The sequence below is a fragment of the Chironomus tepperi genome, unplaced genomic scaffold (genome assembly GCF_022539635.2).
Source record: "Chironomus tepperi strain 1889 unplaced genomic scaffold, CSIRO-AGI_Ctep_v1 contig_394, whole genome shotgun sequence".
Lineage (NCBI taxonomy): Eukaryota > Metazoa > Arthropoda > Insecta > Diptera > Chironomidae > Chironomus > Chironomus tepperi.
Genome location: NW_027226516.1, coordinates 403,447 through 428,935, shown reverse-complemented (window position 1 = coordinate 428,935; position 25,489 = coordinate 403,447). Strand labels below are relative to the sequence as shown.

At 31.6% G+C, this 25,489-nt stretch overlaps 1 protein-coding gene across 3 annotated transcripts; it reads left to right on the top strand.

The window, feature by feature from the left end:
* The first annotated feature begins 4,422 nt into the window (after window positions 1-4,422).
* Window positions 4,423-25,489, top strand: LOC139096520 (uncharacterized). Of its 3 annotated transcripts, none has more exons than XM_070648254.1 (3): window positions 4,423-4,547; window positions 23,589-23,841; window positions 24,821-25,489. In XM_070648254.1, the coding sequence occupies exons 1-3, from the start codon at window positions 4,545-4,547 to the stop codon at window positions 25,060-25,062; spliced, it is 498 nt and encodes a 165-aa protein (XP_070504355.1). In that variant the 5' UTR covers window positions 4,423-4,544; the 3' UTR covers window positions 25,063-25,489. The 3 variants fall into 3 exon arrangements, with proteins under 3 accessions (XP_070504355.1, XP_070504357.1, XP_070504356.1); XM_070648256.1 differs by lacking the exon at window positions 4,423-4,547 and adding an exon at window positions 11,427-11,447; XM_070648255.1 differs by lacking the exon at window positions 4,423-4,547 and adding an exon at window positions 16,675-17,046.

Sequence of the window (25,489 nt, the reverse complement as noted above, 5' to 3'; positions counted from 1 at the left end):
TATTCAGTATTGTCAATAGTTCCTGAGTGAAAATCTATTCAACTAATCATTTAATCGTAATCTATTCTTTGTACTTGAAGTGCATGACCCTAGCAGGCAAAGAGCGTGGTTTTAAGAGCAGAGTAAGCTAAAACTAATGCTCATGAGCATGTTTATCTAGTTTATTTAAGGTGAGCAAGCTCTTGATAGCATGCTCTTTGCCTGATAGGGTGAGTCAGTTAATCGATCCATGATGCGACATCAGGCCGGCGTGACTAACACAGTGATGGGCAACCTAAAAATTTTTGGTAATTCCATGAACCGTATGCTGTTTGGTTTTGATCGAGGCTCACTACTAAGGTGTGCTGTGAAAATTAAAAGGTTGCCCAGCACTGCTCTAGCATGAGACCTGATTTAGATTCCAATTCCGGTACCATACTAGAGTCAAGTCGGACTGATGTCGAATTTTGGATCAATTAACCGATTTGTGCTATTAAGGGTAATTTCAATCACTCGGGATGCCTACAGTCAAGGCTATAAATTGTATAAAGGTGATGGTAAATATTTAAAATTTATTTTTAAACTTAATAATATTTAAAATATAAAAATATTAAAAAATTTAAATAATATTAAATTTAAAAATATTTAAAAATATTTAAAATTTAAAATAAAACAAAAAAATATTTAAAATTAAAAATAACTTTTAAAAATATTAAAAATATTTAAAAAATGTAAATTTAAATTGAAAATATTAATTAAGATTATATGAAGCTATTTGTGGATAATCAAAATAAAAGACAATCAAAATTAAATTAAACAATTAAAAATTAAAATAAGCAAAAATTTGAAAATTGTAAAACAATTCAAAAATGATCCAAATGACTTAAGCAATGAACTATTTCTGTAACTTAATATTTTAATTTCTTAAACTTAATTTATAAATTATTTGAAATAAATATGGAAATATTTCAAAAAATGTTAAATTTAATTTATACTGATTTTTTATTAAATTTCGGTGATTTATTTTGCAGCAGCAATTTATTCTAATTGATGTTTAGGATCGACACCAGACAAAAAGACACTGTGATCTATTGCAGCAAAAATCAAAATTTTGATTTGATTTATCGCACTTTTTAATTGATTGAAAATTTAATTAAAAATTAATTCAATTATTGAAAAAGAACATAAATTGTACAAAATATCATCATATATTGAGAACAAAACGCAATCACATATAACACATCAATTTATAGCAAGTAAAAAACACAAAAGCAACAAACAACTCGAACGCAACTGTTGCATAGTGAATAAAAGAGAATATGTGTCGCATGTGACATGAAAAAAGCTTTTGTAAGTTTAAAACTTTAATGTTCCTACATGAGCGAAACAAATTGTCTTACTCAAACTCATATGCAAATTAAAAAGAGAAAGTTTGTGAGTTGTTTGAGTTTTGATGATTGGAGCGCATAGTTTGAGGAATGCGAAATTGTAGTTGATTTTGATGGAAATTGTGAATATTAATTTTTTGAGGCCAATATTTCCCAGCTTATGAAGAACTGGCTTCAAAAATTCTTCTAAATCAAGACTTTGGTCAACTATAAAGTCGACGTAGTCCAAGATGTTCATCCCGTGCTATAGAAAGTCTTGCAGATAATTGCAGATGGGATGAGCTTAACTTTGCATCATTTTGAAGCTTTGAGCTTCGTTTAACTTACAATTTATGCATTCTCACAAGTAGGTCGAACTACTTAATTCTTAATTATAGATAAAATCCTTCGATATCGTTCAAATGACGTCATGCTTATCAGGAAACGTTTTGCATCACGAAACATCAAAATGGACTAGCAACGGAGCATGAATGACTTAAGAAGTAAAGAGTTGAAAATTGGTTCAAGTCTTAAAATTTTCCATTTTATTCCTACTGAGTATTGGCAATTGGCAGACGGAAGCTGCGATAGAACCAGCTTTAGGTGACATCTGAGGGAGGCCATGGATCACAGTTGATCTGTACGGCCAGCGAAGTAAGAAAGTAAGTTCCTGAATATTGATCCACTCAGCCATAATAAACTTCTAATCACATCCTACATCCTCACAATCTCTGCTCTATAAATATTTTAACAATGAATTTTCCTTTATTTTGCGTGCTATTTTACGTCACAAAAAGGAGACTCATCTTCATTTTCACAATTATTCACGCTGCTGTTGCCTAGTCAATAAAGACAACAATAAAGTCATTCATAAAATTTTCATAATACACACATTCGAAATTATGGAAATGTGTGAATACTTTCATCCCATTTCATCGCGTATTGTATTCTGAGAAAGGAAATAAGAACTGACAAAGTACAAAGCATACGAAAGAGAAGATTTAGCGCAAATAATGTTGTTGTAGGTCAGTTTTTTGCAGGCATACATTTTATTTTATTTTTTATTTTTTTTATTGTATTGTAAGCAAGCTTTCGTTGACTTTGTTCTGTATGGATGTGAATTACTCATATGACAACGACTCTCCCCACGTGATTTTTATTATTTTTCTGTTCATTTTTTGATGCCTTTTGCCGCTTTGATAAGGATTTTAAATGAATATTATCTTTTATGAGCTCTGACTTGATGACTTTGATGCTACTTAACATTGTTTTTAATTTCAAATGTTTATTATCAAATGTGGAATTTCCTGCGAATTGCAAGTAAACATGCAAATGAGGTCCTTGAAATCTTTATTGCTTGTTAGAATTGTATTACTTAATACGCCTTGAAATTAATTGAAATAAATTGCTTTATCAAGGAGCTATTAATGCTAAAGTACTTAACATTCCGAACTAGTAGAAGTTCTCGAAGGATAGAGCCTACTTTAAACATTTTCTCGGGAAAGTAATGGGCCCACTTGAGCCCAAGCCAAGGAAGAAAGCGTTTGTTTCAGGATTGATTACTGAGAGAGAATTACTAAAAGAACATTACTATGCCTTGGAACATTCCTTAATACCAAACAGTTTTAAGCAATTTCTAATCTTACTTACTAGTGCTGGAATAGTGCTGTGGTCTAATTCAACGATAAAAGCTGTGCAATACGATAGAGAAGAAGGTTTAAGTGTGGTTTGTGCCACACTATCAAACTATCCCCGGCAGCTCAGTTGTAGAAGCATGCAACGGGAAATCTTAGGACGTTGGTTCGATTCTCACTCGGGATATGTTGTTGAGAAGTGCATATTTTACTTTAGAATCTTAGAAATAATACCGAATAACTGTATCGTTTAATTTTGCAGGATTAAGAATCGATTGCAGTCAATAAAGCGTGTAAAAATCATCAATCGAATTACATAAATTCAAATTTGAGTTTTAGATCTAGATCGAGTAAGTGCTACTAGACAAATTCTTCTAAACCTTCAGATAAATGTTCCCTTTTCATATTGAATTAATTGCATTCACTAGTAGACGCTTGATTCCAGAGGTGAAATATCAAGGCTTAAAATAAAGTTTCTCATTTATTGAGTCTATAGATCTACAAAAACGAAGAGATGCATTTATAAATTAATGTTTAATGCTACTAAATGCCTCATCAGTTAAAAAATTCTATTTGGCGCTGTATGGAAGGAGGCTGTTGATAGAGACCGTGAAGCACTTTGAATTGACAGCTGGCAAAGGGCAACCAGCGATTGATTCAGTTTTAGAAGCCCACTGTGATAAGCCATAGATCTCAGCTGATCTGTACGACCAGCGAATAAATAAGTAAAAAAAAATCCCAGAAATTTAAACACCAGCATAACAAGTAGGAACGTGAGCTTCAGTGTGATTCTTAATTTGTTAGAAAAGACTCAATGAATCTCTTTTACATTCATAATTTAGAATTTTAATAATAAATTTCTAAGAAAATAATTCTTAATGGCACATCCAAGGGACCAAAAGTCTTCAGACGTCTGAAGTGAATATTCTACTCAAGATGAATCTCAGCCACGAATTGCAAAACAGATTCTGAATTTTCCAGCCCACATACAAGGCTCAAAACTTTGAAGGTCACTTTAGGTAGTCTCAATGGCGTTATGCTGTTGATTTCTTCGTTGCTAAGGGGGAATCTGCCTATTAGAATATGTTTTTAAGGATATAGCATCTTAATATTATTGAAAATTTTCCATTCATACGAAATCACATCCGTTAATGTCTTGAGTATGCCTGCTAACCTCGTAAATTGATGAAAAATCAAGCAACAAATAAATGCAAATTGATTGTTCTAAGAATAAAATTTCCACAATTTTAAGCACATATGTGACGATGTGCATTGACATGTAAATATTGTAGGATGTTTATGACTTGTCAGTTTCTTAAATTTTTATAATTTTATTCATCACGAAGTGAAAATTTTTTTTCTACCCTTAAGTATGCTAAATACGATCAAACCGCGAAGATAAAATAAGATTTTGGTATAAATAGGGACTTGAGACACCATTAGAGCATCCATTCTTGCTCCTACAATCGAGCAATAAAGAAAGTAAATTTTCTTGTAGATTGTGATTAAAAGTGTTGTTTATCTTTGACCAGTTAACATTTCCAATAAGGACTTAACAATCGACATGGTAAGTAAAATCGGCATTGAGTTGTTCATCAACAAATTAAATTTAATTAAAAATTACAAAACAGTAACAAAATAATAAGTTTGTGCTGATAAAGTCTCACTTTCTCTACTGAGCACCCGAAAAATAATGTTTCATAAAAGTTGATTGACTTTTGTGCTGCTGAGCAAAAAAAAAGCTTGATATTCAAAAGAGTCTGTGAATAACATAGAAATGACTCTTTTGACATGCTCATGTAAAATTTAAGAGTGAAAATGTGATTCGATTATTCTTTGAAATTGGCAATGATTGGCATACAAAACACAATTGGTTGAAAAATGATTGGCAAAAATGATGAAAAAATAAATTTTTCAATTTGAATTTCAAATCTAAAAGAAGATATATAAAATATTATTATATGAAAAATCGATGAAGTTTGAAAATTTATAAGGTATTTGTGACATTTTTTGAAAGTATTTCGAAGATTTCTTTTGAGTTTAGGAATTGTCATCAAATTCAAATTACTTTAGATTCATGAATTTAAGTTTGAATTTAAAATATGAAAAATTAAAGTTTCAAAATCTAAAATTTATTGAAATAAAACTTCATTTTCAAAATTATTTAGAATATTTGAATTTAATTAAAAATTTCAAATTTGTTACAAAAATTCAAATTGATATTAAAAATTCAAATTTATTTCAAAAGTTCAAATTTATTCCAAAATTCCAAATTTATATCATAAATTCAAATTTATTTCAAAATTTCAAATTGATTTTAAAAATTCAAATTGATTTCAAAAATTCAAATTTGTTTCAAAAATTCAAATTTACTTCAAAAGTTTAAATTTATTTCAAATTTGTTTCAAATTTGTTAAGCAAAGTTCAAACTTTCAATTTTAAAAAATTCAAACTTTCATTTTAAATTTCCTTCAAAATTTCTTTTTAATTTGTTTTTCAAAATTCAAATTTTTTTTTAAATTTCTCAAAAAATTATTCAAAAATTCAAAATTTCAAACTAAATTTCCAAAAAAATTATTTAAAACATTTTTTAAATTTCAAATATTTATTCAAAATTCTTTCAAATTTGACCCCAAAAACCGTTCCGAATTTGAATAAAAAACTACTATTCAATCTCTTCTAGAAAACATTCGTTCTATTATCATTCGCACTTTTGGGATTGACTCGCGCTATGATTGTAGCTAGTCCTCTCCCAAGTGGCCCCGAAACTTTTTGCGGTATCAAATTAACGAATGCGATGAAATCATTTTGTTCACCTGAGATGAAGAGAATTATTCGTAACAGTAATTTTGCGAAACGTTCTTGTAAGATTCAAATTTACAATTTTTTTTTTGCCAATTTAAAATTAAAATTAAAAAAAAACATTATTTTAACAGCAAACTTTCTCGACCAATTGTGGAGTCCATATAACGATGACTACGATTATTTGTCAAATTATGATTCACTTATCGGAAATAATATGATTTATGGAAATAATTTGATGTACGGAAGTGATATTTATCGTAAGAGATCAACTGGGACACTCACTCAAGAATGCTGCAAGCAGCCGTGCTCTTTGAGAACACTTATTGAATTTTGTCCCAATTAAATTTTTGTTTAAAATGTCAAATACCAATTTAACATGCATTAATTATGTGATTTTTGTATTTTATTCTTAAATATCTTAACCCTATTCAACCTTTATAGATTAAAAAGTGTAAAATTCTTAAATTTTAAATGCTTTTCTATATATAATCCTGTAATTTGAGTAATTTTTGATTTTTGGAGAAAAGCATAGGCTATAAAAAGCTAGTTTCTTACACTTTTATCTTCTCCGAATTGTATAAGTCAGTTAATCGATTTATATTCCAGCACCAAGCCGGTGCGACACTGAATTCATAGAAGAATCGGTATAAACTCGGCGTGACTCTGTCATGATGCCGGATTTAAACTGAATCCTTATGATATCAGAGTCATTACTAACTTGGACCAGATTTGATTAAAATCCGCATTACTCTAGCATGGTGTCAGGTTCAAACTAAAATCCGGCATCACGCCAGAGTCACCATCCTCAATGGACAAAAATTTATTAGGGCTACCCGGAAAGCACACAGCACTAAAAAGACCGAATTTCCAGCTCCAGAGCAACGTTACTCGAGTGTCAGACCTGGTTTGATTAAATCAGGCCTCATGCCAGAGTTAACTCAGTCTGGAGCCGGATTTTCAGTCATTTCTACGCCATATGCCTTCCGTGCTAGTTTTTTAGTAGAAATTTACTTGCCTATAACTAGTTAAAGCGTATTTTTATATACGCTGGGTAGGCATGACCCAAGATATTTGATCGTTTGACCGATTTATGCAATTTAGGCCACCTTAACTTAAAAAAAAGTATTATTTTCACACCCTTAAAATTCACAGTAAACATAAAATAGGCATTAAAAATTTTTGTATCCCCTAAATTTTTTCTGACTTAAATTCTGATAAGTTTAAATTATTTTTAGATTTAATTTCCTATCCTATAATTTAACTTGAATTTTAATCACTAAAAACTCGACATTTAAACACATTTTAATATGGTGCTTAAAAATCACGCTAACGATGCATGTTAAATTGCAGTCAGGAAATACCAAACACATGAGCCTTTTTGAAACCCTTGACTTGAATTTTGTCAGATTTTTTTTCGTCAATAAATATTAAAATATTTAATGAAAAATTGAATTTTTCATGAATTTTCTTTGAATAATTTGGACAGCAAGAATGGAAAATTTTGGAATTTTGTATCGAAATTCACAATTTATAAGAACACAATTTGATCAAAAATATCTGACAAAATATCCACAAGGGAGATTTGCCTTAATTTTAAAAAATGAGGAGTTCTCCTCAAAATCAAACGAGACTTTAACTTATATGACTTATGATGCATTAGTGAACAACTAATAAAACATCAAAAAAATTACTTAAAAAGATTGTAGCTATGTTAATATATGTTATTGTTTCTAAAAACAATTTTTATCACTTAAATAATCAAAATGTTGACATTAAATAAATCATGATTATTAGAGAAATACTTTTTGTAGCAAAGACGAAAAGAGCATTTTATTTTATTTTATATTTTATTCCTTTTACGTGCACAACAAAACATAACAAATTTATTAGCTAAAATTTTCAAAAACAATACGCGATATTATAGAGGCAGACGCACTCATCGAGTTGACTAAATTCGATTTATTTTTATTTAAAAAAATGTTTTTTTGTAGCAATTTGATTAAATTAGAGAGTTTTTTAAACCCAAGCGATGCAAAAATAATTTTTTTTAAGGTTGTTGTACTTTAGTCCTGTGTGATGGCCATTTGACTTTGTGTCTGAGATAATGCCGACTTTAAATTGAATTTTGTGAATCGAATAAGAAAAAATAAAAGAGAATTTAATGATAGGAAGTTATGACGAGTCAAGAGAGAGGAAATTAATGTCGTAAAGTTATATTTGTGAAGTTGAGAATTCTTGGAATTAAGAATGGGGAGAATAATTTGAGAATATTTAGATGAGGTGTGTGGTCTCTGCATGTTGCAAAATTTTAATTGCCGTGGGATCAAGATGCAGAATTGTATTTTCTTGGCTTTTAAATCAGTAGTTGTAGCCTATTTCAATTTCATGGGCATTGTGCAGATCCTTGTCATATCGACAACACCCGATATAGTGATTGAGAGCTCTGAGTCTCTGGAAGGAGCCATACCCACGTACTCACAAAAGTGTGATATAGATTTTCGGTCTGCTGCTTAAAAACTCGACCACTGAGGCCTTACTGTCGCATTGACAGTCAAAAGATTCACTCTGCTCACTTATCAAACCCATCCTTCATACAGTTCCCTCAAGAATTCATCTAACCTCTTAATTCATCTAAAGATTAGCTCCAATTATTGCCATTACACACCCCAAAAATTCATAAAAGTCTTCTTCATCAAATAACAATATCGTCACAAAAGAACTGCGTCTTAGAATGTTGTTGTTTATGACTTTTTATTTTCAAGGCATTTGTGTAGAATGTTAAGATCATTAATTAGGCCACGTTTTGACACACATTTGAGAATTGACAAGAGATAAATTTTTCACTTGTCCTTCTTCTTCGAATTCTATGAAGTTTGTCTCCCAGTTTTCTTTTGTAGGCTACAGACAGTAATGTCATTAAAAGAGTGGTTCTGATCCCACTATAATAAACTGTAGGTCAACTGATTGTTGAGGTTTGGTGCACTCTCACTCGTTAAACTATTACTAGTTACGGAACATCCTAGGGTATCCAAAGCATCTAAATGATCTGAAAACTATAGCCTAGCTCGTGGACTAGTTATAGGACTCTAGGACTAGTTAATTGACATTAGGGCTAGTTAAAGACTAGTCCAAATTCTAGGGCATGTCAGGATTTATGAATTATAATACAATAATAAATCCATAATTCTAGAACTAGTTCTAATTCTAATTCTAGGACTAATCCTAGTCCCATTAAAAGGTGATTTGAGAATCTCTGACTAAAAAAGAGCCTCATGAACATTGAGCAAAATATTTCAAAAACCTTCAAAATTCTCAAATAGCCTTAGATCAAATGTTAACCAATTACAGACGCAATTCTCACTCTCAATTGTTCTTTTTTGCTCCACGCATTCTCAAAACTCGCACAACCTCCCAGTAATAAATAACATTAGCTCACACGTGTGAGGTAATAAGAGCAACAACTCATCACAAATATTACATAAAAGTACATTAGGAATAAAAATAAAAAATGCACAATGAATCGCACTTTAATGAAAAATAAAAATAATAATAAACCAGTTTATTGTGCTATTCATATAATACATGTATTATCTTCGTTCAGTAAGCTGTTTTCCATATAAAAATCCACGCGACAAAAGCATGACTCGATTTCATTCACAAAAAAAAAACATTTTTTTTTCAGCAGACAGATTTTCTTGTTTTACAATCTGAATCATTTATTTAATTTCATTATTTTTGATTATAAACAAGGTCGTTGCTGTGCATAATTTTATTTTAGGTTCATATATGTTGGTCAACAAGTTTCACCTTAACGCGTCGATGAAGTGCAAATTTATACGATTCTTGGCAATGATTAAGGACATAAACAAAGTCATTTGAAAAATGAAATTTCGAGTCAACAAATAGAAAGTAAACGACGCAAAAGTTCAATACACGATTCGTATATGGAATTAAAAAATTTACGTCATGGAACTTCATCTTTTTGACTTTTTAAAACATGATTTTTTTCGGTCTTTTTTAACCTTTAACATTTTAATTGTTGTTTAAAGATGTGATTTTGAGGAACATGCATGACTTGTGTTTTGTGGGTAGTGTTTTTTTATAGAAAAATATAAATAAACAACAATAACCCCCCTCCTAAAAATAGATAGACGTTATCAGTAATGCGCTAATTTTAGTTCTCTTGACTGTGGCGGAAAAAAATTCTCTCTGGGGATGGACACCTAATTGAGTGAGAAGAATTTAGAATGATTGAATAATGTTTGTGAATTTTTAGAATTTTTGAAATTATTTTGGATTTCAACTTTAATTCTTAATTTATAAAGAAAGATTTTCCGTTTGAATCTGCAATTTGATGCTTTTTTGCACAAATGCTCGGTTATGAATCCAAAAATTCGAAACTTAACCATGAGGATGCCACCTTATTTGTGAGTTTGTGCAAATGGAAACTTAATATCTCACTGGAGTAGCATAAATCGGTTAATATATCAAAAATCCTGCTTCAGAACAGCTTGACTCTGACTTGGTGCCAGATTCGGTTTGAATCTGTTTTGAATGCTGGAGTCATAATTGATAAAGGATTTTGAATTACTTAACCGACCCAAGTGAGAAACTTGACATAGTTAACTAGACCTACGGTCAACCAGTGACATTTTCTACGGAATATTCTGCAACATTGTTCATTAATCTACCTTAGGTCTAATTATTGACAAGAAATTACGTCAACTAGAGCTACTTGTGCTATTCGGGTCAATTGAAAAACTCATCTTACCTGGAAAGCACACGACAAAAACCTCTTGGCCAGTATTAAGCTGACCTGAGGCGGAATTTTTGGTCATTTATTCGCCGGAAGCTTTCCGAGTTAATACAGCTCTCGATTACCAGAGCGGTGCATGTTTCGATATTGATGAATATTAAGAGAATGTATACAGTTTACATTTAGTCAGCTTCAAAGCAGACTCGAGTCAATTCAAATCGACTTCAAGTGTATCGACTTCGAGCTCTGCTTCAGTCATGCTTCAGCATTATAAATCCTATCTTCAATCAATGCAATAAATTTCTTGATTTTATTTATAATCTTTAATTATAATTTTCAATTTTGAATATTCTTTAAATTTATTATTCAACCCCCTTAAGGTCTCTATCCCTCCCCAACAACTACAAATGTTCTGGTAATTGAGAATCAAACAGAACAAAATGAACATAAATTCATTCTCTCTGCATTGACTTCTTTATATTCTTCATATTTTATTTCTGTTCAGTCTCGTTATCTTCTCGGATTATCAGTTGTTTGCCTGTTTACACCAAAAAAAAAAAAAAAAAAATGAAAAAAGCCACATAGACTTTCACTGTGTTAACATTGATCATCCAGCACACACATTATTTGCCATTTAGTGTGATTTTGTCATTCATTGAAGTACTATCATCATAAAATATTGATGGAAATAAACATAAAATTCAATCAGAAAATAATTGTTAAATTAAAGTGCATAAAAACGTTTATAAAGTGCGATTTAAAGACGGAAGAAAGAATAAGACAATAAATAAAAGTGGAGTAAATCATATGTGCCGTATTATAGAATAAAATAGCATACGATAAACGGAAGAAGAAAAAAGAAGATATAGAAAAAAATATAAAATTAAAGATTCTGTGATTTAAATTGTAAGTGTAGGTGCACTTTAACTTCTCTCTCTTATTTATGAGGTACAGTCGTGATAAAAATAACAACAAACTAACTAAATGTAAAAAAGGAGGAATTGTCATTCTCAATTTTTTCTTCTATTTTCTCTTATTTTTCTTACCTGAATCTTATTTTCTCTCTGTGTACATATAAGTACATAGACAAAAAACTAAGTTATAGAGCAACATAGAGTACTTGCAAGTGGTTCGGATTCCACTATAAACTGTAGGTCTAAAAGGGTGTGGTGCAACAATCAGTTAATCGCAGTGCCTCCAGATCATAAGACTGGGCCCTGGAAGCATTATTTATAAAATTAGGTGTAGTGATTATAGTTGAGCTATTTTTAAAACTAAAAGGATATAAGAAATCACCACATACTTATTTGAAACTATCCCGAGTTGCACAAAATGATGAACCGCATTTTTCGATGAGAAAATGAGTCAAAATCAACCGATATGTGTGATTTAGGGCAAATTCGTGTTTTATATTTTATGCTGTGATGTAGCAGAGTCCTAGCTGTTCGCTTATATTACTCAAGTTTTTATTCTCACTCATGGATGGCTTTTAAGTATGGTCCAGAAAAAACTCTTTAATAATAACCACTAGCAAGTTAAAGCTACCTAGAATATCCAACGAATTTCTATTAAAAAACCCAATCAAGGCGTTGACACGAATTCATCCGTTTCATACGTTCATACAAAAATTTCATCTATCTTCATCCAGCCATATTAAATTCCCAATAAACCCCAAAAATAAACCACGAATATCGAAAAAAATTTCTTACCCGAAAAGCACAATTCGATTAAGCTAGTGGTGGGCAACCGCGCGGCATGAACCTTATGCAGTATGTGGTTTTGATCTAGACTTACCACCAATATGTGCACTAAAAACTAAAAGGTTGCGCAGAACTGGGATAATCTATCAAAAATCTAATCAACCCCCTAACTTGGTATCGGATTTGGACTAAATCAGTTTAAATCCAGAAGCCAGCATCATCCTAGAATCACGCCCACCTGTTGTCAGACTTTGTATCGATTGACCGACATATGTGTTATTCGGGTTACTTTTCACTTCATACATCTCAATTACCATGACTCATCATCCCTAAATTAAATAATTCAGCAATCCCAAGACACAAAACACAATCATCACACCCAATTATCATTAAATAAAAAAAAGAGAGTCGCGACATAGTAGTTTAGAAAAATAAATCACATGGCAATCGTTACTTTATCTAATTTTCACACAATATAGCGCATTTGTAAACACAACTGGCAATTACTAGATAAAATTCAATTAAAAAATTTTATTTCTGATTGCACGTGCAATATAAAAAATTTAAAAAATTTCTAGATGGGTCAATAGAGTGAGTTATTGCCGTGCACAAACATGTTTTCCACTTAGTTCGAGACAAAAAAGTTGTATAAAATTCTATTTCCGTGTCTGACAATATCACGAGTCATTCTTGGACTTTAGAATTGTTATTCTGATGTAATAATGAAGTCATGAAGTCATGAAATACGGTTTTTCACAATTTTCACCATCAAAACGCATGTCTATGACATTTCTGAATGAGCTAGCTACTTGAATTGTTTTTCATGTAACACATTGGATTTTCCCCCGAATTAAGAAGAAGTAATGTGATTATCACTTCATAGTATGGTTTCAAATAAAATTCACAACAGTCTTGATTGTGGAGCTTAGTGATAAAGTTTGTTGTGAATGTGCTAGACTGATACATATTATTAGAATTACATTTTTTTGATGATAATAAGTGCATTGTTTATGAAGCTTGTTGAATATTTTGACTGAACATTGAATTTATTAGGGTAGATATCAATGAATTTTGGATATTGTTAATATATAATGACTAATATCAGATTCCCGAGAGACATGACGTAGGAGGAGGACTCCATATGGATTCTGAACTCCGCGTGGCTTTCAAATGTCTCTCAAAATCAATACCGGCACAAAGTCAGAATCATATCGGTTTGTAGCTGGATTTGTGGTCGATTGACCGATTTGTGATACTCGGAAATGTAGCCGCATATCTTCCAGGATTGATTCATTCAAATTCTAATATACCATAATATCTCATCCCACCCTAACATCCAAAGAGCATACACATATTAATGAGCATACTCAGAGCATGATCTTGGTTTGTTAGGGTAGGATGACATCTAATGGTATATAAAAGGTTGAATAAATGTTTCAATCCTGTGCAACATAAGGATCCATTCCCGAATATCTCAAATCGATTGTCCATAAAAAATCCGGCCGCAGATCGGTGTGACTCTGACTTTGTGAAAATCATGCAAAATCAGTTTCGATTCTCGCAAACACAGCCTGCACATAGACTGCTTGTTAGCTTAGGAACAAATAAAAATACTAAACTAGAGATTATTAATTGTGCATAGACACAAGTCTAAATTAACAGCTAAGGATTAATCTTAATTAAAGAAGTGTCTTTATGCAGTGAAACAAGCAGATTTAAACAAATTGTAAATTATATCCCAACTCTTTAGACCTTAAAATCCGTAGCTTAGTGCTTGTATGCGTTTAATTTCAAATCACACTTAAAGTCGGAAAGCGTAATCCCTAGTAGATATTTTGATATAATGTCCTGTTAATATTAAAAGGCAAAGAGCATACTCAAAAGTATGCTTACAAAAATGAGCATGATCAATTACATTGATTGCATTTACTGCTCATTGTCTTGTGAGTATGCTCATTGTCTGTTAGACATTAATTTGATCTAAGAGTAGCTAATCGAATATTCCGACGAATAATAAGACGACCTTTAGTCTAGTTATTAACCAGACATTATGTCAAGTTGTCCATTCAGGAAGTATCAAAACCAGTTTATATCACAAACATAAAAATAACCCCATAATACAACATCCGAAAATCACAAATCACAGACAATCTGTCTCGAAACTTCGGAAATTGTCTCAAAAATTCCAGCACAGAATGAAGATTTATGGTTGCATTCAACTAGTTCTTTTTTGAATGAGATAAACAATAGTTTTTCATACTTTTTTTGTTTTTTGTTTTGCTTCTCGTTCTTGAAATTCTAGTCCTGTAATCATTAGCTATGGCAATCGTAATGTTTATATTTTTAAAAATTAAAAAAATAGAGTAAAAATAGAACTTAAAAGAGAGTGAGAGAGATGGAGAGAGGATTTTGGAGCCATCTGTCACATGCCATATAGTTCAAATGTAATGCAAAATGTAAAAAAACTAGTTCAGCATGACAAAAATATATTACAGGAAATATTCGATGCACAACATTATTCGATTTATGTGCAATCATTTAAAAAAAAATTGCGATTAAAGCATGAAAAATAATAAAATATTAAATACGTGGGTAATAGTGCAGTTATGAGAAACCCTCAGAGCATATTAAATACGTACATTGGATTAAATGTTGAAAAATGAAATATTTTAAAGTGATTTTTTAAGTCAAATTTCGGCCTCAAAGGCACACATGTACACACTTCCATAAATATTCTCTTCATTTATATATTTTTTTTCTTTTATTTTTAATTTAAAGAAACATGACTTGAGAGAATGCGTGGGAATTTTCGCACACACAGAGGATTATAAAGTGTATATGCTCATATATGAGAGCTATTCAGCACTTCTTTTTTTTAGCGTGGCTTATTTGGTTGAGATTTTTTTTTTATTTTAAATGGAGTGTGATTTTTTGTTTCTAATTGGCTGTCTTTGGCTTTATATCAAAAGATATGGACAATTTGGGATTACACTTAGCAACAAGCTTATGTTTTAGAATTTGTGCTTGTTCATTTTATATGTCAGTAGGTGAAATCTAATGCAGTTCAAAATATTCGCTAACTGATTGATGAGATTTAAGGATTTTTATCAGTACAGAAAGTAATACTTTAAAGTCTGTATTATGTGGCCTTTACTCACATTGTAAGAGCAATGTATGAAGGATGCTAATGGAAATTGGAGTTTATTGACATGAGTTGACACTTTCGGACAATTTTACTAAAGTGAATTATCCTCGATTTCGGATACAAATCAATTTTGATTAGGGTGGCCAGAGGATTTTCGCAAAAAATCGGGACACTTTTGGACAAAATCATGACACTTCTAAGTTTGGGACACAGCAGCAAGGTAGAAAAGTACAGCAGCGTCCTGCCAAAAATAAAGCAGATGGCCGCCCTAATTTTGATTCGACGCCTCCCTCAGATAGCGTCGGAAACTGACTCTATCGCAGGCCAACACTTGCCATTTTCCAATATGAAATGCACTACTGTCTCCATATTTAGATTGCTTCTATTTGTTCTATGGCCATTCTACTGATCTTTTGATCACATATTAGATTCTTTAATAACTCCATTCGGTTGATAAGATACTTGCAAAAAATTGAATTGGATTATCCAAAATCGAGAATACTATTACGAATCATCCGAACAACCGCATTAATAAAATGCCAATACATTCGTCCTAAACTATCCAATTCCTTCTCATCCTTCGTTCTTCTAGATGATCAAGATTAAATGATTTAGACTAGTGGTGAGCAGCCTGTATACTGCGACATACAAGCGTGTCGCAAAAATGTTCGGAAATGGCTTGAACCGCTTGTCTTGTACGGTTTCGATCGAGACTTTTCACAAAGTTGAATCGCGAGAAATAAAATATTGCCCTGCTACTAATTTAGACCCCCTGAATTAGAAATTCTACTTTAAAATTGAAGAAAATGTTACAAAAATTATTCAAAATCCTTGCAAAATCCCAAAATCTTTAACCCGGAAATGCGTTTTTTCAAGTATTAATCACAAATCTCCTCATCATCATCATCCAAACTTGTTAAGAATATATATATATTTTTTTTGTTTCAAAAAAGAATGCCTCAAGGAGTTTTATTTTATTTTTTTTTCTTTTTATTTTCTCATTTCTTTCAAATCTGTGTACTCGACATATGTCTTTGTATTTGTCATACAATACATTCATTATATAGGGACCCCTCATCGTGCACTCTTTATCTCTCACACTCTCTAAAACTTCACATTTGTATTTATTATATATTTTTTTTTTGTTTTTGGAAAACGAATAAGAACAAGAAGAAGAAATATACAAAAAAAAGAAGAGAAAAATGAAATAAAAAAAGTATAGAGTCATAGTGTGAAACATATGAACGAACTAACTTCATAAACGACCAGTTGCAATAAAGTAGTGAACGATTCAACATCGACCGTTTTAGTCTCTCGGTGCAAAAAAAAATATAAAAAAAAATATCACTTAAAGATACTAAACGGGACATTGAAAATCATTCAGAACAACTACTTTATTTTAATTCTTAGTTCAAAAAAAAAAATAGAAATTGACAATTTTTTAAATAATTTTAAAAAATTGTTATTAAGTGATACACAAAAAAGGAAATAGTTTAAAGTCTTATTATTGAATGTGCACCCTGAAATTCACGCTCATTGATTGTCACTGCAACTCACCATCACTGGCTGAACTCGCACTACGCAACTGGCTAAAACTCATTCAAGGAAAACGATTAGACATTAAAAGTGATAATATTGATAACTTAGGCTGTTATAAAAGGTATTAAAGATCGTAATTCTGGAATGGGATTTATCGTTTATTTTATTTTTGCTTGTATCTCTCAACTTTTTTGTTGTTTCTTTTTTAAAAACGACTTTTTTGTGAAATGTGTGTGATGATATGGGGATTATTTTGACTTTGTGACTTATTTGCTAGAGATTTCTAGATTTTATATTGGAAATACTTATGTTTTTTTAAAATTTATTTGGGAAGTGTGTCAAGTTAGAGCTTTTCAAGCCGGGTGTGTATGCTCCCTCTGAATACTGTTTAGGGCTACTGTTATAGTAAGACACGTCGTACCTTACCCTAACAGGCATAGAACTTGATTTCACCGAACAGAAATAACACTACGATATTTAAAAGTGGTCCATTTGTCTGTTAGATACTGGAATAGCACAAATCGGATAATCAATCAAAAATTCGACCCTAGACCGGCGTGATTTGGACATGGTGCAAGATTTAAATCAAATTCGGATTATTCAATGCCAGAATAATGCTGCCTTGGTAAAGGTTTTGGTTTAGATCCGGGTAGAACTTCAAAATAATTCAACTTTTAAATTTGATTCGACTTTTCAATATAAAAATCCAAGTCGACTTCACGCTCTAGATTCGATACTATTTCTGATATACAGAGTCACTCCGGCCTGGTTTCGAATTTCGGATCTATTAACCAATATGTGCTATTTGTGAAAATACATTTCATTCAGTTCTTGATTAAATCATTTAAACCTGATCTCCAACTCAACTCAACTCTGTTCCTGAACGGAACAAATAAAAAAGACTCCATCACGGACCTTTAAAGGCTCCGCTGAACCTATTTTATTAAGATCAAATGAAAGCCGCATCCGTTTGACGTCCATATGGCTGCCAAAAATAACAGCTTCCATTTGTGTCGCTGGGGTTCCAACTCTATTTCCAAAATTCAAATCAACTTCCATTTCTGATTCAAACTCCAAAATCTATTTTTATAAACCTTAATACCCTTCGATATGCCTTTCAATTTCACTAATCTAATTGTATTATCCAATATCCAAAACCTTACATTGTATTATAAGTCTAAATTTAGATTTCAATTGTAATATAAATTGAGAAATTGATTGACATTTTAACTGATAGTAATATTGGATAAACGATTTATTTCCGGATTTTATTGCTTGTTTTTTTGTATTTATTCATCTGGTTGATAATTTGACAGACTAGTTTAGGGACTATTTTGTTTACCATATGAGGGCGCATGTGTCTGAATCTCTAAAAATAGCTTTATTGTTGAGATTTGAAAGGTAGTTGGAATTTAAAAACATTGCAAAATTCTGATCTCATACAATTGACATTTTGTACCTGCTGTTAGAGGTAGAAGTGTCTGCATCTTATTTACAACTATTGCTTTTATGCATTCTTATAAGATTTAAGTTGTTAAACCTTTTAAAATGAATTAAATTTCATAAGATTGCATCATTATTTCATCAAGTTTGTCTAAATAGCTCAAGTCGGTTAATCCATCGAACATGTGGCACCAGGCGTGAATGTGGCAAAAACCAATGGTGTCAGCTTTAAACTAGCATCAAGTCAGAGTCATGCTGACCTGGAGCCTGATTTTTGATCAATTAACCGATTTGAACTATTCGGGTTTGATGCTTTAATGATGACTTAAGACAGTTTTCAGCTCAATTTACTTACTTACGTTGCTGGACGTACATATCAAGTGTGAATCATGGCCAAGTCAGTCAGTCGATGCCTGAAGCTGGCTCTCCCGCTGGCTACCCCCAATCTATCCCCAGTCATACGGCGCATGAAGCTAGCTCTATCGCTTGCCAATTGCTTGAGTAGTCAGCTTAAACTTATGTTAATTCACGTGACATTTCTTAAACATTACCAGTTGATGTCACATGACATCCATGAACTCTTAATATGCTTACTCAATTTCATCGAATACCTTTAAGTGCTTCAATTACAATTTCAACCGAAATTCCTTAAGCTTATCAAATTTTCCGTAAAATGCGCTTACGGCACCCACCTCTAACCTTTTAAATGACATTTTTTTTGCCATCATTAAATTTTTCCTATCAATAATATCATACACAGTCGATTGACTGCATACACCAGTGATCCCACATGCTACCATTGATTTTATGAGGGTCTAAAGGTCATAAATACTGAAATTGTCTTCTTCGATCAGATAGATAGATTTATATATATTAGATATATGTATATAAATAAATAAGTTTCTATTGTATAGTTAGTAAATTTTTTTGGTGGAGACAAGAGTACAGGAATTGAGACACAATCAAGAGCATAGATGAAATTTTTATTATCAAAACAAATGATGCAATCAATGGAATCATCATAAAAGATGATGATGATACTCTACTATATTATATCTAATAAATTGTGTACATTTTTTTCGCATGAAATGATATTAGAGCGCGTAAAACTGCCTTTAAAGTACAATCAATGATGATCTCCTTCAAGTGCAAGTAAACGTTGTGTGTGACAGTCATCACATATTCTCTCTGTTTTTTATTTTTACTCAATTTAGCGACAATGTTGAGTAAATTGTGCTCCCAATACACATAGATCTGATCAGACCTGAACTTTCTGATGTATACATATTGTGAAATCAAAATTTTGACGCCATGCCCAATCCATCATTTAATTAAATTTCATTAAATTGATTTCTCTCATTTACTCGATGTATATGATTGAGTGGAGGGGACATTCGGAAGTAAGGTAAACCTAAAAGTAGCTTTTAAACCCCCATATACCCCTACCGGAACGGTTTGGAGTGAAATCATGAATCAAAATTGTTACTCCGTTGCTCCAGCCTCAACAAATTATCCGCAAATTATCCGTTGTGTCATTTAACTGACATTATTTTAAAACCAGCCTAAGCCATGTTACTTTTGGAGCTTCAGGACGTCTTTTCCCTTGTGGATTTCATCCCAGGCCAATAAAAAAATTCGGTTCTTGTTCCAAATTGCCACTTTTTACTGTACTGTGCTTTTAAAATGTGTCAGCTCCCTTTAATTGTTACCTCATGTCTAATATTGCTCAATCAAGTATTTTATTGTCAGATTTGAACTTTTTAATTTGATTAGATAATTTTCATATATGGAGAAATCAATAGAAGTCTATGGAATGGAATTTAAAAATTTAAAATTGTAGACTTTGGAGCAACAGATGATTTTGAATGTATTTTAAATTTTTAAAGAGTTCGAAAATGTTATTAGCAAAATTTTTGATGCTCAGTTTGGGGTCTTGAGAATTATTTCAATTATTATAGGAAATTGGCAATGTTTGAATAATATCCTACCAATTTTGGGTGACTATATTAAGTCATTGAATTATAGAATTCTTGCTTCTCAGTATCGATTGTACTTGACTAACTTCGGTTGATAATAAGAATATTTCATAAGATAGAAAAGTCCAAAAATCATTAAAAAAGTTAGTTTAAACCAGATCTTGCAAGATTTTGTTAGAAAGTCTTAAAAAACTATAATCTTGGGTCTTTTTATGAACTTTTAACATTTTCATGACTGTCAAGATTTGAATTTTAACTGATAATGTCAATCCTAATACCACAAATCGATTAATCGATCCAAAATCCGGCATCAGATCGGGGTGAATTTGACATCAAGACAGATTCAAAATCCGGAATTAAGTCAAAGTCACACTGGCCTAGGAGTTGGATTTTTGAACGATTGATCGGCTTATGCTATTTAGGCAATATCAAAGATTTAAACAATTAAAAATAGAATATTTCCAAATTTTTTAAGGAATCTGATAATACAACTAGTTTATAATACCGCATTATTTGTCCAGTAGATCCTCCAAATTTACCAAATCTCAATCCCCAATCACTGCACTCTCCTCAAAAATCTCTTTCCCAACTGAAAAAGTAAAAAAAAATTCTCACAAACAGTTCAAAATTCCAAGCAATTCATCATCATAAAAACATAATCAGAGATGATGAAGTTTTATGAACTCAATGTTTTGATTTAATGATATGGAACATCTTATTCTTAATTGGCCGATAAAAAATATTGAGTCATTGCATGTCTACAAGTCTTTTACAATAACGTGAAAAAGAGAGAATGGGCGTTATTTGGAAGTGATGTGGTTCATTTGGTGTTTAGGGTCTTTAAAATATTTTTCAAACTGGTCCCGGGTCAGGTCTCGAAAGATTTTCGGTACACGGGAAGTTCCCATCCCAATGGTTGTTGGAGGAGATAAAAGCGGTCGAGGTCTTTGTCATATTGATGCCCGAGAGACACGAATGACGATAGCTCCTTCTTGGAGTTATTAAGGCTCCTCTAAAGCTGTTTTCTAAACACCAAATAAAGGAACTTCCTGAAAAATAAAGGCAACTTCCTTTTAGTGTTAATCAGAGAGCTTCAATGGAAGCTTAACTGCTCCTTGGTGAAGCCTCCTTCATTTGTATAGCTCAGGATGAGATCATCGGACAGTTTATCTGCTTAACTAGTCCAAATAACAGTAGAATAGCACAGAATGTTCAGTAGGCCCTCGTTATGTCACTGTATTACCGATGAGACACGATCTTGCCCTAAAGACACACTGACGACTGATTTTGACCCATTTTTACTCCGTCTGCAGTTCGTGGCATCGTGCTGCCTGTGTAAACTTGCTAAAAAGAACCAAACATTTAAAGACATCATTTGCAATAATTCCCAAAACAAAAATAAATGCATTTATGACTTCAAATAATAATGTTTATGTTCTCTGAGTAATTTGTGATAAAAGTTATGCTGAGTGAGTCAGTTGAGAGAGGCACAGACATAAAAGATTTTTGACCCTTTTGTAAATAAAAACAAAAATAACTTTTTTATCAGTTTTGAAATATTTTAAGAATTTTTTTTTATATCAATGCTTATTTTTGGAGTAATTCTAGACTTATTTCACCAGATTGTATTACATTTTATTGCTGGTTAACATCTCGTGTCTGTTATCGACAATTTTTTAATAATAATAACAATAACAACTTGTTGAAAAATTGCTGTTGAGATAGATTAATAGTAGACATGGGGTGGGGGATATACGAGAAGTAGATAACTAGAATTGATTTACAAATTTGTAGTTTTGAAGATTATGAAATAATCAAAAATAATACAAAGTATTAATCTATTGGCGGGGTCTATTGATTTCATACAAAATTAGAATCATTAATAGTTTTATATTAAGACGCGACAGTCATAGTTAAAAGCTTACGGTTATTATTTTGTTAGAAAATTCAATGAATGGTAGTGGTAACTATTAATAACTATAAATATTACCTATTAATATCAATTTCAACACCTGAAATTAATTTTGTAAATCCATGTATGTAATTGTTCATATAGTTAATTGACAATGTGACATAAACCTACCCCAACCTTTTTGTGACATAAGCCAAGTATTCAAAAAATCCGGCCTCAGACCAGCGTGACTCTAATTTACTACTTGCCGACTTCGCAGTCCGTACAGATCAAGTGTGATCCAAGGCCCTTCTCAGTCGGTGCCCTAAGCTGGCCCTATCGTTGGCTACTGCATGCCTCTAACTTAGCATCTGATTTTATTTTAATAGTGCCGGATTTTGAATCTATTAATAGACTTGTGTTATTGGGATATTGTTACATGCGACTACACAGAATAGTTGAACCGGGTTGACCGGTTTATATTTGTCTATTTGCAAATCTAATTCTAAGGAACCTTAACAGACAAAGAGACCGTAGATTGTCTTTCTGTACCATAAAAGGATGCCCTTTGCTGTTATGGAAAGACAAATCACATCTAAATGACATTAGTCGTCCTCAGAAAGATACCACAAAGAGATGCACGACACTAAACCATTCTTTAGTATTTTGCACTTTGCAAATACTTCGCTCACAGATCAATAGTGATCTACGACCTCTTTATAACTATCTCTGTCGCTGATTCCCACTTACTAGCCCTAAAAGTCAAAGAGATCGCTTTTAAGTACCGTAGTGGTATTTTCAAACCATGAATGCATGATATTTGCCTGCTAGAGTAGATACCAATTCCAAATGCAATGCTATTTCTAACAGCAATATCCTCAACTTAACAAAAATCTTAAAAAATCAACACATTCAATTTAAAATACCTATCTCAAAATAATTAATCCTAACACAACTCAAATTCTAAAATATGTCGATCGAATTTATATCTCCAGACACATCCACGTGCAACCTTTGTTGCTATGTTAAATCTTTGTTAACCTCTGCATAAAAACTACCCAATTATAAATTCTAAAAATATATATTTTATATAACAAACGTTTGTAAAATATGGTCCAAGTTGTCTGACTCTTCCAGATTACTCAGCAAAAAAAAAAGGACTTGAACATTCTAAAAATAATAATGTAAAATGATACTCACAGTGGTCAGAACTGCATAATAATCAATATTGTCTGACTTTTTTGGTTTCTGTTTTATATAATTTATTCTATATCAAGAGCCACAAATAATCTTATAAACTTTTACATCCACAATACTAACCATACCAAAAAAATATTCATTTTATCATTGCAGATGCATATTCATCACAAATCAACCCAATTCTCAAATAGTATTAAAGTACTATTCTTTATATTAATTACTTATATATCATGGTGTAATGCAATTACGGAAGAAGAGATTAAAGAGGCTGTTAGAATGGCAGATGAGGAGCGAAACGCACCTGTTAAATATTGTGGTAGACGATTAAATAGTATGATGAAATTTGTGTGTAAACGTGAAGTGAGAGGCATGTTAGGAAGTCAATTTACAGTCGATAAGAAGTCATGTAAGTTTAATTAATTAATTTGATGATTTTTTGATGTAGGAAGTAGCTAATTGTGATGGATTTTTTAATGAACAAAATTTAATTCTTTTTTGAGTATCTTTTAAATTTAAATGCTTAATGTCTGTAGTTTTTAAGAGGCAATATAATGATTTATTAGATGCTTATAAACTGACAATCACTTTTATTCACTTTTTGCATCTTAAAACTGCTTAAAACCTCTAAATTGAATGCCATAAAATGCAAAACCCGAAAAGCACAATTCTGCATCAGACAAGTGATCGAGTTAGAGACACGTCAGCTTGTTACCGGATTCAGAGTTGCAAAACAGGCACCTGTGACAGGCAATACTTGATAATTTGTAAGATATTTCTTACAAAACCATATAAATTATCAATAATTTGTACGGTTTTTGGCCTGTCACAAGTGCCTGTTTTGTAAATCTGATTGGATTGATGATGAATTAACCGGATTGATGATGATTTCTGCTATCCCATGTCCACAAAATGTTCCATATGTATCACATATTGTGTGTATCACGTACTTAAGGAACTTCAATGTAATACATTTGGTCCATATTGGTAACATGTGATTCGGATATAAGACACCAAAAAAAAGCAGTGGCGTAGTGGTTAGAGTGTCGGATTACCGATCCTAACGACCCGAGTTCGATTCCTAGGGAAAACCTATTCGAATTCGGGTGATTTTTGGCTGTTTCTACTCATATTAACTCAATTTGTGAATTCGGAACACACATATTGTGGCTAGGTATTCTGAATTATTCAAGATCTACTCACAAAAATGAAAAAAAAAAAAAAAAAAATTAACATTAGCTGTTCTCAGACCTTAAGGTCCATAGGTGCGCGTTTATATGCATTTAATTGTGCATATAAATATCATCACATTAATGCCCGTTTATATACTTCCTATATATTCAACTTAACAATACCAAATACTAATAAAAATCATTTTAATATTTCAGTGGAATTAAGTAAGGATTTGGACTTCCTTTCCCTATACAATGATCGTGATAACTACGAGGAAGATGACATCATCAAGACTCGATACAAGACAAACGAATTTGATGACTTAATGCCATTCAATGACCTCTCATCAACACATTTACAAGCCAAAAATCGTCATCGTCGTGGAATTATCGATGAATGTTGCAGAAATCCATGCTCATGGGTTAGCCTTGTCAAATATTGTCCAACGAGTGGTTAAATTGCTGCAACTAAGCTTGGAACGTCTAATGCATACAAATATTTATAACTGGCCTTTATCACAACACACAAAAAATACTATTGCCTTGCTATAAAAAATTATTTTGGACCATTCTCAAATTAAATTATGATATTTGATGTTAAGCATAGCCAGCAAACACTTGTTTTTGCTCACAAAAAGTATTCTCAACAAAAAAAAAAAACAATCTAGAATAATATTAATTATATTTACTATAAATCTGTTTTGTCTCTCTTATTATTATGTCTATAATCTCTGTTCACGATTCCTTATCATTTATTCTTAATTAATGTAATACTTTTTTTGAACTCAGGGACTTTTTTGGAAGGACATTTGCGATTTTTATGGAGTTTTTGAAGTGAAGGCTAAAAAGTTCAATTTTAATTTTTTTAATACTTTTTAAAAAACC